The sequence below is a fragment of the Pongo abelii genome, chromosome 13 (genome assembly GCF_028885655.2).
Source record: "Pongo abelii isolate AG06213 chromosome 13, NHGRI_mPonAbe1-v2.0_pri, whole genome shotgun sequence".
Taxonomy (NCBI): Eukaryota; Metazoa; Chordata; class Mammalia; order Primates; family Hominidae; genus Pongo; species Pongo abelii.
The window spans coordinates 125,153,146-125,165,451 of record NC_071998.2 but is presented as its reverse complement, the minus strand read 5'-3'; the positions used below and the strand labels follow the sequence as shown (position 1 = coordinate 125,165,451).

The 12,306-nt window shown below is 59.6% G+C and overlaps 1 protein-coding gene across 4 annotated transcripts in view; it reads left to right on the top strand.

Annotated features, from left to right (window-relative positions):
• The window catches only part of VAV2 (vav guanine nucleotide exchange factor 2), a 231,062-nt gene that overhangs the window by 188,021 nt on the left and 30,735 nt on the right, over positions 1 to 12,306 (top strand). For all 4 annotated transcript variants that reach the window (XM_024251692.3, XM_054519342.2, XM_054519341.2 and 1 more), the window contains 3 exon segments: positions 7,448 to 7,547; positions 8,730 to 8,825; positions 9,519 to 9,587. In XM_024251692.3, coding sequence (XP_024107460.1) covers positions 7,448 to 7,547; positions 8,730 to 8,825; positions 9,519 to 9,587 — 265 coding nt within the window.

The window sequence follows — 12,306 nt, the reverse complement described above, 5'->3', positions numbered from 1 at the left end:
AGGGGCCATGGCTTGGAGGGTTCCCGGAGACGCGAGGGAGCCGGCAGTGCTTGTGGTCAGGTGGCAGAGGGGACCAGGAGAGCTGACGAGGCCCAGCAGGTGTGAGCACACTGGCCAGCCCCGGAGGGGTAAGAGTGGGCAGGGGTCGGGGGAGGACAGCTCCCTAACCTGCCCCCAGCAAGGTGTTCCCTTCATCTGCGAGTGAGCCGATAGTGCCCGGCTCGCAGGTCGCACTGGCTGTCGGCCCAGTCCTCGGCAGGTGTGTGGTACAGCGGACCTTCTCAGCGCCTTGTTCATGCTGTCCCTCCGCCAGGAAGGGAGGGAGTCACGGATGAGGCGTGGTTTGCTTCGAGGCCCATCAAAGGCTGAAGCCCTGGAGCAGGAATGGCTGGCTGTGTGGTAGAGTGACAGGGTGGATCACCTGCCCTCTCCCAGGAGCCTCCCTCTACAGTCAGGCTGCCTGGCGACACCCCTGGCCCTGTCCTACCAGCAGGACTTTGCATGGGTGGCTCCCCCTGAGGAACAGCGGGCATCTCTGCCTTGGAGCACCACTGCAGTGCGGGCAGCGTGTCCAGTCACAGGCCCGGCCCAAGAGCTCTGTGGACGGGCGGCTCTGTCCCTGGCAGCGAGGCGCGTGGCGAGACCCATCAGTCGGGGGTCTGTTTGTGGAAGGGGCTGTCAGCGTTTCATCAGAGCTCATCACCAAATCATCGTGGTTCCGTCCCAGCATCCAGCTTTTCTGCCCCTTTCCTCTCATTTTGGAGTCGGCCCCAAGGTCCTGGTTCTCGCTTGCTGGCTGAGTCCTGAAGCTTTTATAGGGTGCCCACTGTGTACGGCTCCTGAGCTCTGGACCGAGGACACGCAGTGAACAGAGCTACTGGCCTCTCGCTGGGTGGGAGGGATGAGAACCAAGACAAGACAGAGGAGCTCCGGGTGGGCTGTGGCGTTGCTGGAGAGCCCAGGAGACCCGTGAGGGCTGCACAGCTGAGGACGTGTCTGCCTGAGCACAGTCCTGCAGGGGTAGGGCGAGGCGGGTGGGGGAGCAGAAGCTGGGGGGAAGGTGAGAGGCACGAGCCCAGTAGGAAAGGGGCGGCTCTTCAGGGAAGGGCTGGAGGGTCCTTCAGGGGCTTCCAGGCTAAGGGAAGGATTTAGAATTTTTCTTTTATTAAGGGAGGGCACGAGGAAGCTGCTGAAGGGCTTTGTGACAGGGTCCTGGCAGCTCGTCGGGGGTGAAGGGTGGAGTAGCATCCCAGTGTGGCATGACCAGCACTGAGTGGCAGGGGACAGTCACCTCCCTCTTTTTGAGGCTATACTTTCATGAATGCAGGCTTGGTCCTCAGACAAGGCAGGAGCTCCTCTTAGCCTTGCCCTGTGGTCCTAAAAGGGGGCATCTCCCACCCAGAGGGACACTGGGCCTTGGGAAGGAGCTTGCATTCTGCAGCTGTGGACATAAGACAAAGCCGTGTGGTTTTTCTCTGTGGCTGGGGCTGGCCAGGCTGGGCCTGGAGTCCAGCTCCTGGTGGCTTCCTCGAGTGGGGCAGTGAGTCATGCTGCGGGGAGTGGGGGCATACGGGGACGTGGGGGTGGAGAGCTACAAAGGGAACGGCCTCGGGGAGCTGGCAGCCCTGCAGGAAGGCCACGGACAGGCATTCAAGAGGAGCTCTCTGTGGAGCTTTGCACAAGCGCTTTTGGGAGGAATGCAGAACAGAACGAGACGAAGGCCACGCCCTCCTCCCCCGGGGCTGGGTGGGATTTCCCTGCGTGTTTGGAGATGAAAGAGCCGAGACAGGTGAGCGCTTTGGTGCACCGAGACTTCCACTCGGAATCCTGGAACGAGTGAGGCTGCCCTGTGGATGGTTCCTACCCGAAGCCCAAGGCTGGGTGGTTCAGGGGTACGGCCTGCAGGGAGAATCCCCGGCTGTGGTCCACCCCAAAAACCCCAGTAGGTGTTGGCTTGGCCACCTGCTCTGGCAGGGCTGCCTTTGGGAACCTCTGAAGTCAAGAAGCCTCAGCTCCCGCTCTGTCTAACCCCCACTTCCCAGATGGGGAAACGGAGGCCAGAGCTGGCAGCTCAGCCGTGCATCCGCTTGTTCCTCTATCCTTGGTCCATACCTGAGCCCACGGCCTGTGGTCCTCAATCCGCGCTGGCCTGTCCCTGGGCATCTTGAGAGGTTGGGGCTGTTTGGACTGGAGGCAGAGGTGACACCGTGAGGAAAATGGGCAGAGGAGAGGCATCTCTGGAGGAGGCATTTGTGCGCCGTGCGGTGGGGTCAGAATTTGACGTACTCAGAAAGTTAAAAAACATAACCCTCACACAAATACCCACGGAGCTCGGGCCACGGGTCTGTCAACTCACAAACAAGGGAACCACATACCTTATCAGCAGAGAGGGGAGGTCGAGCAGGATGCTGGACATGGCGGGCCGTGCCTCGCAAGGTGACCACACTGAGACCTTTGGGGCTGTGTCCTCTATCAGGACAGAAATCATCTGCGCCTGAACAACTTTCTCCAGGGGAGGAGTCAGCCGGAGTGGGGCGGGGAGGGGGAGGCTGCCCCTGGAAGGTGCTCCAGCCAGACCAGGAATGCATGAAGTCGTGTGTGTGTGTGCGCGTGTGTGTGTGTTTGTGTGCTTGTGTGTGTGTGCTTGTGTATGTGTGTGTGCGCTTGTGTGTGTGCGTGTGTGCTTGTGTATTTGTGTGTGTGCTTGTGTATGTGTGTTTGCGCTTGTGTGTGTGCGTGTGTGCTTGTGTATTTGTGTGTGCGCTTGTGTGTTTGTGTGCACATGCGTGTGTGCGCGTGCATGTGTGCCCGTGTGTGTTGTCTTATTTCCAAGTTTTGGCTCCTTTTTCTTAACGGTAGTAAATGTGGTTAGAATTCAGGCCTGTAAACTTTTGCCTCCTTAACTGACTTCCTCCAATAGGCTTGGAGTCACTGTCATTTTCTCTCCATTTTTTGGGGAAAAGTCAAACTGTGCCCCCTGGGGACTCTGTGGCCCACGCTGCCTGGCATGCGGCAGGTGCTCAGAGTCCTGTGGTGTGGACGGAGGGTGAAGGCGTCTGTGGGAGTGACCTGGCTTGGCTGTAACAATGACCGCAAACATGGTGGCTTGAAACAACAGAGATGTCTCCGTTCTGGAGGCCAGACTCCTAGTCTCACTGAGCCAAAGTCCAGGTGTGCCCGGGTCATGCTTCCTGCAGAGGCTTCAGGGGGATCCTTCCTACGTCCTGCAGCTGCTGGGGGCCCCGGGCGTTCCTGGCTGGGGCTGCTTCATTCTCTGTCCCCGTCTCCGCATGGCCTCCCTGCGTCTCTGTGTCCTTTTCTGAGGCCACTCTCATTGGAGTTAGGGTCACCTTCCTTTGGCATGGCCTCATCTCGGTCCTTACCTTGATTGCATCTGCATCATGACCAAATAAGGTCACAGTGTGAGGCTCTGGTGGACCCACTGCAGCCGAGTTCTGGTCCGAGGCCCTCTCCATCGCCAGCTGCCCGTGGTCAGTGGGGCTGGGGGTGTGCAGGTGCTGGTATCTGCTCTGCACCTGGGTCAGGCGAGAGAGGGCGCGGGCCCCTCGAGTGTCCTTCTGGACTCAATGGAGAGAGAGTGTCCCTCTGCAGAGGCCTCACCCTGGGGCCCTGAGGACCAGGGTTGGGAGCTACGTGCATTTACTTTGGAATCTGGCCCTGTTCCCCCTTGCTGGGCGGCCTCAGAAGTCACGTCACCTCTCTGAGCCTCAGGGCCCCTGTCGTGAAAGTGGTGTTTCTGTGAGAATGCAGGGAGCCCAGGTGTGAAGCACATCCCACGGCCAGGGCCCTTTCAGGCTCTTCATGGAGGTCTGTCTCTCTCTTTCCCTAGAAGTAGTTCTCCTGTTTGCTTCAAGTGTCTGCCATTCCCCCCACCCCCAACCCCCAACCCCCAACCCCCTGCATCCTTTTATCAAATGGATAGAAGGACCTGTGTCCAGGCTTGTGGCTGTGGCCACTCGCAGCCGTTGTGAGTGCCTGGTGCAGGCAGGCTCCGGGCTGGATGCTGGGATATGGGGAGGAGTGAGACCCATTGCAGGAGCTCAGAGCTGGTGGGCGGGGGTCACCCGGGGCAGTCTCCTCTTTGGGCTCCCACTGACTTTGGACAGGCCTCTACCTGCTGCCCTTTGACCTATCTCCTTGCTTTTCCCTCAGGCCCTGCTGGGGCAGGGGTTGAGGTGAAGAAGGTGGCACAGAAGGGGCAATGATAGGGAAGAGTTTGGACGGATGAGTAGAAGTTTGCCAGGTGGAGAAGGCTGCCAGCTCAGCTGTGCTGTGGCTGATGTGGGTGTTCCCGGTAGGGCATGGTGTGAGGAGAGTGAGGCTGGGATCTGCACCCCAGCCCCTCGTCTGCCTAAACCTTGGGTCTAGGTGACCTGGTGTGAAATTGAAAGGCGGAGCTCACAAAGTTGGTTTGGCCACACTAGAGCTGCTGGCACCAGGCATGTTATCTGCTGGGCTTCAGTTGGGTGCTTTTTCTACCTACATGAAGACTTCCCTCGACGGGGAGGGACTGGGGCCGTCACTGGGCCCAGCTCACCTGAAATGCTCGAAGCCGAGTCCGCAGTGGCGCAGGGCCTGGTGGGAAGTCAGGCAGTGTGGTGTCATGTGATCCCTCGGGCCCGAGCGTGGCCCCAGCCCCAGCAGCAGCAGACGTGGCTCCGTGCCGGGAGGACCCCTCGCTGGGGGCTGTGTCTTTCCTTTTCCCCAGCCCAGACTCGTCCTCCCGCCTCCAGGCAGTCTTGGGAAGCTCTGAAAGCCTTCAGGTTCACCACCTGCCCTGGCTTCCCCACCTAGAGTCCTCAGGCCAGGTCAGGGGCACTTTTCAAAGGGGCCACAGGGGTGGGCTGGGGGCCTTGGGGTTTGGGGTGCCCCTGGACCTCCTGCCGTGCTTCTGGTCTGGTGTCATCATCAGATGGGAGGCACAGCCAGGAAGCAGAGCAGTGCAGCCCCAGGACAGCCCCAGGACCTGGGCTTTGGGGTCGGTGACTGCTGGTGTGATTCCCTTCTCAGCTACAGGCCTCTCTGAGCCCCAGTGTCCCCATGGGTAGAACGGCGACAGTCACGGTCCCAGAGCTTCCAGCCCAGGTCCTGGCACCAAGTGGTGCCCAGTGTGTGTGGCGTGTCTTCTGTGCATGGCTCTGACCGTTCTCTCAGGGTGGAGAAAACACCGATCCGGAGCGGGGCAGGTGCAGGCGGCCACCAGGAGTTAGTGTCTTGTCTGCTCACTTTCAGGCTGTCCGGTGGTCTCTTAAATGTCCCTCTGTTCCTTCTCCCCTCTCCTACTCTACCGGGGGCTTCTGAAGCTTTTGTTCATTTTTTCTTTAAAAAAGGGGAAAAACCCTTTTTCTCGATTGCTTCCAGAGATGATAGGTTTTCAACAACTTTTATATGAAAATGATCAGTGTAATAACAGTCATTTAGGTGGAAACCAGGGGGCAGGTTCCCATTTAAAGTGGCTCCCGGTCAACACACGGCCCCAGCACCAGGCAGGAGGCAGGCGACCTTTGCAATGATGGTGATGCCTCCATGCAGACCTCCCAGGTCTGTGGACACGGGACCCACCCGTGGGGACACACTCGTGCAGGCCCCACGTGTGGGCCATGTGGGACTGGCCATGGGTGCTTTGCTTGACTGTGGCTGGGCCAGGTGAGCTTCGAGCAGATTCAGGTCCTTTATCAGAGTCATGGACTGTCAGCCTTGCATGTCAGAGGTGTCCCTGCAGGCTTGTGAGGGAGGATTCTCGGGTGGCCTGAGGAGGTACCAGTCACTGGACCCCACGCGTGGTGCTGCGAGGGTGTCAGGGCCTCTGTCGCCCCTGGCCGTGGTGAGGACAGCCTCATGAGCATTTGTTGGGAGTAGGAAGTGTGTCGAGATGCCTGTCCCTGTGCCTGAGCCAGCTCCAAAGGGACATGTTCCCCGGGCAGAAAGTGTGTTCTCAGCCACCGTTCTGTTCTTCTGAGCCCAGAACTCCAGAGTTGGGAAGAAAGTGGGCATCGTGTGGTCCAAAACCCCACGGGTGTGGGGAGCGGGGCCTGTCTAGGGACCCATGTGGCAGAGCCAGTTGGATGGAAACCTGTCCCTGCATCAAGACCTCACCATCAGGACGCTTCTCCCCGAGGGCCGCCCTCCACAGAAGCCAGGCTACAGGCCCAGCTGCCCGCCCCGAGCCCCAGGCCAGGTGCCCTACAGCAAAGCAGCTCTCATGATGGAAAGAGAAATGGCCCAGAGGCCATGGTGACCTGGTCCCGAGAACCTGCCCTGGGCTTCCCGGGCCAGGGAAGCCTCCAGACACTAACACGCAGCCCTGCCAGAGAGCACATCACCAGGACGCTGGGTCCGGCCCAGCCTTGCAGGCCAGACTGTCAGCTCCTAGCAAGTTCACGGATGCCTCAGTCTCCCTCCCTGAAGAGTGGGGCTAATCACCCCCATCTTTACAAATGGGCGAATAAGTCATAAGGCTTGTCGGCAAAGCACCTGGCAGCAGCTGCCTCAGCGAGTGGTGGCTCTTGTCATCCTTGTTGTCACCAAGATTGTCACCTGGTGTGGTTCTTCTTTGGGACTGCCCTGTCGGTGGGGTGACAGGGTTTTAAAGATGAAGTTGCAGGCTGGTGACCTGAGACCCTGAGGCTCCGGAGGCCGGGAACCCTGGGTTCCAGTTTGTGGAGATGTGGGCCCAGTGCAGGGCGAGAGAGAAGGTGCCGTGGCTGAAGAGACCAGCACAAGGCACTGAAGTGGGAATCAGAGTGGCCAGGAGAGAGCAATGCCGGGGACAGGAGGAGGCGGTGGGCAGGACACGAGGGCCAGCCTCCTGGGCATCCTCCCGGGACCCTGCTGGTCCTCCCAGGTCTGGGGGCCACCTGCCTGCCGGCATCCCTGGTGAAGAGGGGGCTGTCACTGCTGTTGTCCCCTGCTTGTGGAATCCAGGCACCATGTGGAATCCAGGCACCAAGGGTGACCCTTAGGGGTTCCCCACCTGGCACAGCACGAGGGTGAGCCCTGAGCCAGCGCAGGCCTCGGTGCTCAGGGCCTGGGAGCAAGATTCGGAGCCCTCCTGGGGTCTTCCTTCCTGGGGGGGATGTCAGGGGCTTCTCTTTCCTCCAGTGTTGGCCCTTTCTGGGGGTGGGACGGGGGGTTGAGAGCTCCACCCTACATCCCAGCTGGGACCTGACCTAGAACCACCTGGGACTCAGGAAGAGCAGGGGCACCCTCTCTCCCAGCACGCCGGCAGCCCTCCTATGGCCCAGTAGCTTCGGGAAGGGGAAAGCAGCCTCCTGGCCATTGAATATGTCCACGCGCAGGGAGCTGTCAGGGGAGGGGCCTGTTGGTTGCGCACCTACAGCCTGCTGGGAAAAATGGACGGGCTCACTGCAGCCCCGAGCTGCTCATTAAATCTGTGTGTGTGTGTGCGTGTGTGTGCACTGTCCAGGCTCCTGATCTACGGGGAGTACTGCAGCCACATGGAGCACGCCCAGAACACGCTGAACCAGCTCCTGGCCAGCCGGGAGGACTTCAGGCAGAAAGTCGAGGTGAGTCCTGCCAGGCATTGGCCCTGGCCCTGGCCCTGGCCCTGGCTCCAAGGTTGCAGCTTGCAGGCCAGAGCTCGTTAGGTACCAGCCTCTCTCTTGCCCATTTGTTGGGAAGGTGGTGATGGGGGTGGTGACGTAATGGTTTTTTGTAGAGTTTTCTTTTTTGCATTGTGTTGGGTTGGGGAGTGGGTCCGGTGGAGGTCACCATCCCAGGCCAGGACACAGTGAGACTCCCCATGGAGAAAGGTCCTTGGGACTGAATCTAACTCAGCTGGGGGCTCTGGCTGACCCCTGATCCCGGCCTCTGCTGACTCCAGGGAGCCCCAGGTGCCATTTGCTGGGAACTGCGGGACCACCCACCCCTCATCCATCCTCACCCCAGGCCCAGGGCGAGTCTCTATCAACTGGGGGCTCTGACTGACCCCTGACCCTGGCCTCTGCTGACCCCAGGGAGTCCCGGGTAACATTTGCTGGGAACTGTGGGGCCACCCACCCCTCATGCATCCTCACCCCAGGCCCAGGGCAAGTCTCTATCAACATCTAGTGTTTCTCACATGAGCCCCTCCCGGTCCCTCCTGTTCCCAGCTGGAGTTTCCAGGCTCCATCTGGTCAGTGCAACCTGGTTTGTGTGTGGAGCCTGGTGTAGAGCCCCCTGGCTCTAGCAGTGATAGAGGCAGTGTGACCCCCTAGTGGAGATGCACGTTGCCCCCCAAGTCCAGTCAATGAATGGGGAAACGCCCTGGTTCCTGGGAGTGGCCCCACAGCTCAGTGCGAGTTGGTGCCCCACCTCACTTCTCCCAGAGGCCGGACCAGAGAGGGGTTGGTCAATGGGGGATGGCCTGCTGCCCTTCTCCAAAGGACCTGGCCTGGCGGAAGAGTCAAAGCCACATCCAGGCAGGCCCAGCAGGCGCCCCGAGAGGGTTCCTGTAGCATCGCACGTGTCTCACTGCGTCCCAGTGTGGCCAGGGCAGACATGGCAGGGTGGGAGCCATGTGTTGTGAAGCCCACCCCTCCGCCCACACCTGGTGCGTGGACTGGTTCTGGGAGCCCGGCTAGAGAAGGGCCAAACGTCTGGGCCTGAGTTCTGGGCTTAGGTCTCCCCTCTCTGCGGGTGGGGGTACAGGTGGGTGAGTTCAGGCTTTCCTCGGGGAGGACTCTCCCATCGCCCTGTCGCCCTTACAGGAGTGCACGCTGAAGGTCCAGGATGGAAAATTTAAGCTGCAAGACCTGCTGGTGGTCCCCATGCAGAGGGTGCTCAAATACCACCTGCTCTTGAAGGTGAGGCCCTGGGCCCCGGGTGCCTGTGGAGTCATCACTGCTGGAGTCAGATGAAGGCTGGCAGCTTCCAGGGGATGTGGGATGCAGTGCACAGACAGATTAAGTTGAATATAAACAAATCAGTTTGTGCTTAGCTCATAATCACTGCTCAATGCATGTGATGAACGATTATCACAGTAAATATACATAGGAAAATGATGAGTCAAATCACTAATGAGGTCAGAAAACTGAAAGAGACAGAAAAGCGTCCTCACAGCAGGAATAAGAAAGCTACTGTGGTTGATCTCTGAGCTTGCTGGTGGCCACGGCAGAAATGGACATGGAAGGGCTTCAGGAAAGACAGGCCTGGGAGGGAAGGTGGTGGTTTCTGCCCGGCACCTTGTGAGGCCCTTTTCCCGTGAACTGCTGGCACAGAGCCTTGCTTTTTGCTGCCTTCATATCCCTTCTCACAGTCACTCCCTTCCTTTATCCACAAGGTTTGGGAGCACCCCTGCCAAGAAGTGGGGTGTCCCCTGTGGAGGAGTCACTCTCTGTCCTTTGGTGTCGGGCAGCCAAACCCAACCTGGGCTGGCAGGTGGGGGTGGCTTTCTTCTGAGGACTTTGTTTTGTGCACACCCCCTGCCCTGGGTAGGGGCCAGGGCAGAGGCCAGGACCCCCGAGTGGTATCACGTGACACTCTTCTCACCCTTCCAGGAGCTTCTGAGCCATTCCGCGGAACGGCCTGAGAGGCAGCAGCTCAAAGAAGCACTGGAAGCTATGCAGGTAGGTGGGTAAACTGAGGCAGGGGAGAAGCCATCATGCGGCTTAGCACACCATGCCCAAGGTCTTGGACTGGAATTGGGCTCATTAACAAGCCCCGATTGTGACTGTAGACATTTTCCTGGGACAGCAGGAGTTAGGGCGGGGTGGGGTGGGGCAGCGCAGGGCAGTGGGTGAGACCCACAGGAGGTAGAGGTGACGGGTGGAGGGCACTGCAGGTCAGGTGCCCCCTCAGGTGTCCCGACTCCTAACCTCACCTGTTCAACAAGACCTCCCTTGAGCCTCCCCTCCCCCTGCTTTCCCCCCAGGCACTGGCCTCCATTCTGGGCTTTCTGGCCCAGTGCTTTTCACTCCCAGCCCTGAGGCTTCTGCTTGTAAAATGCCACCTCCGGTGCCATCTCTCTGCTACCTGCCTGGGGAGCTCCTTCGCTCCTGGCTGTTTTGAGGAACCCCCTCACCGCCCAGGCATCCATGCCTCCCTCTCTCCCCTTGTCTGGGTGAGCTTAGCTCATGCCACTCCCTTGCTCAGAAACCTTCTGTGGCTCCCTCTGCCCATGAAGCAGGCATGGGCTCCTCACTCTGGCACTCCAGGCCTTCTGTAGGATACTTGCCCCTGATGTTGCAGCTGTGTTTAGCACAGTTCCAGGCAGATTTGATCCCTCCCAGGCTCCTGCACGTGCCCTGCACTTCCCCGGGTCCGGGTGTTGGCTCAGGTGCACCCTCCTCCTCGTCACCTGGCTGCGTCCTGCTCATCCTGCCTTCACCACGGACAGGACGTTTTTCAGGGAGGATCGCTCCCCACTGGGTTCCGTCCTCAGGGAACTGGCTTCCCCGTGGGTGGCACTCTTACTCCTGGATGCACTGGTTCATGCCAGCTCCTTCCCAGCCAGGCCTGTGTCAGCCATGGTCACCTGTGTCCTCAGGCCAGGCATGGCACCCAGCATCTGTTAGGTCTCCTCCAGCTGCATCTGGGTGGAGGGATGACGACTCCCCCAACATCTCCCTCGTCGGGAGCACGAGACACCTCTGCCAACCCCCCTCAGGGCTGCAGTCCTGCCCTCTGACACCTGGCTCCTGCCCTGTGGGCAGCCCCCTGGGCTTTGGGCCCCCTTTTCCTTTCCCAGATACCTCATTTAAGGAGCTCCCTCTGGGTGGTGGAAGGGCTGTAATCTGTCTCCGTCTATAACTGCTGTTGGGCCGGGATGGGAATGGGGCCAGTGCTTGGCTGCTGGTGCTAAGAGGTTCTCTGAGCAGGGCTTGTGCTCTGGGAGAAATTTACTCCAAATCCTGTGGGCACTCGTGTGTGGGCACGGGAGGTGGTCCCAGAGACCTTCAGATTCTGTGCCGCTCGGCTCCACTGGGCAGCAAGCACCCTGAGGAGTGCTCCAGGAAAGCCTCCTGCCATGACGGGCTGACAGAACTTTCTCAGTGTCAGCTCTGCGGCCCCCAAGCCGCCCCTCTCTAACACCTGCTCTGGCCTGTCTGCTGTGAGCCACGGTGTGTGAGCCAGCACGGATGTGTCCTCTGGGGCTCTGAGACAGTGACAGCAGGTGCAGTGGGCCATGCACCCAGGCCCTGAGTGTGGTCTTGCATTTCATACTCTCAGCACTCGGTGTCTGGCCTGCGGGTGGCTCTGAGCCCCTCGACGGGACAGTTTCCCAGGAGTGTAGCTCACGGTGCTGCACAAAGTACTCTGTGACTTGCGGGTGTGTGTCTGCCTTTCTGAGAGCCACCGAACCTCATCATGAGACTTCAGGGCTGGGGGGATTTTAGAAGTCTTTTGACCCATTCCCAATTTATATAGGAAGTCATTCATGCAGCCACTATGGGAGTCGTCATTGTACCTGGGCTTGATTTCCCCTAGGGACTGAGAGCTCACTCCTTGTAAGGGACAGTGTCTTTGAGAGTCGGCCCCCGTGCCTCTGTGGGCCTGTTTGTCTCCAAGGGAGTTGCGGTTTTAGGTCCAAGCTCCATGAGCTGACTGCAGTCCTGCCTCTGTATCAAAGTACAGACATTTCCCTCACCTGCTCATTCATTCGGGCAACTTCCATCTGTTCCTGTTTCGTGCCAGGCATTGGGCCAGGTGCACGCAGGGGCCATGGTGGTCAAAGTTGTAATGTTTCTGCCTTTGGGAGGGGGGTGGTCCTGAGCTCTAGACTTGCTATTGGAGTCCTTGTCTCTGGGAATTTATTCCTTATTTTAAACGCAAGTGGACAAGAAAACAGAACACCCCTTTCAGACAGCGTGCTGCAGCCTCCCCAGGAAGTTCCCTGCTGGGGGTGGGTGGGGAGCCAATGGTGAGGTCTTCTAGGAACAAGGAAGGGCGGGAGCGATGGGAACCTGCTGATGACCTGGCTCTGGCTCTGGCTCTGGCTCTGGCTCTGGCCCTGGCTGGTCACTGGCATTTTGGGGAATTCCACCCGCTGCTCTGGGTGGGCAGGGCCAGGACCACCCACGTGGCCGGCTCCCTTGGGTTCTGCTGTGGGCCAGGTCCGGACACTGCATTTTCTGGACTGAAGTGGGCACTGCTCCCTGGTGGCCAGCACGAGGATTGCAGCATGGCAGACAGGCGCCGGAGTGGGGGTGGCCAGACCCATGGAGAGAGGGACTTCTGACCCCTCACTCTGTCCAGGCTCCAAGGGGAGGCCGTGGCTTGGAGAGGCTGGGGAGAGGGAAGCTTCCCAAAAACGAGGACATAGGTCAGCCCAAGCCTAGGTGGCTG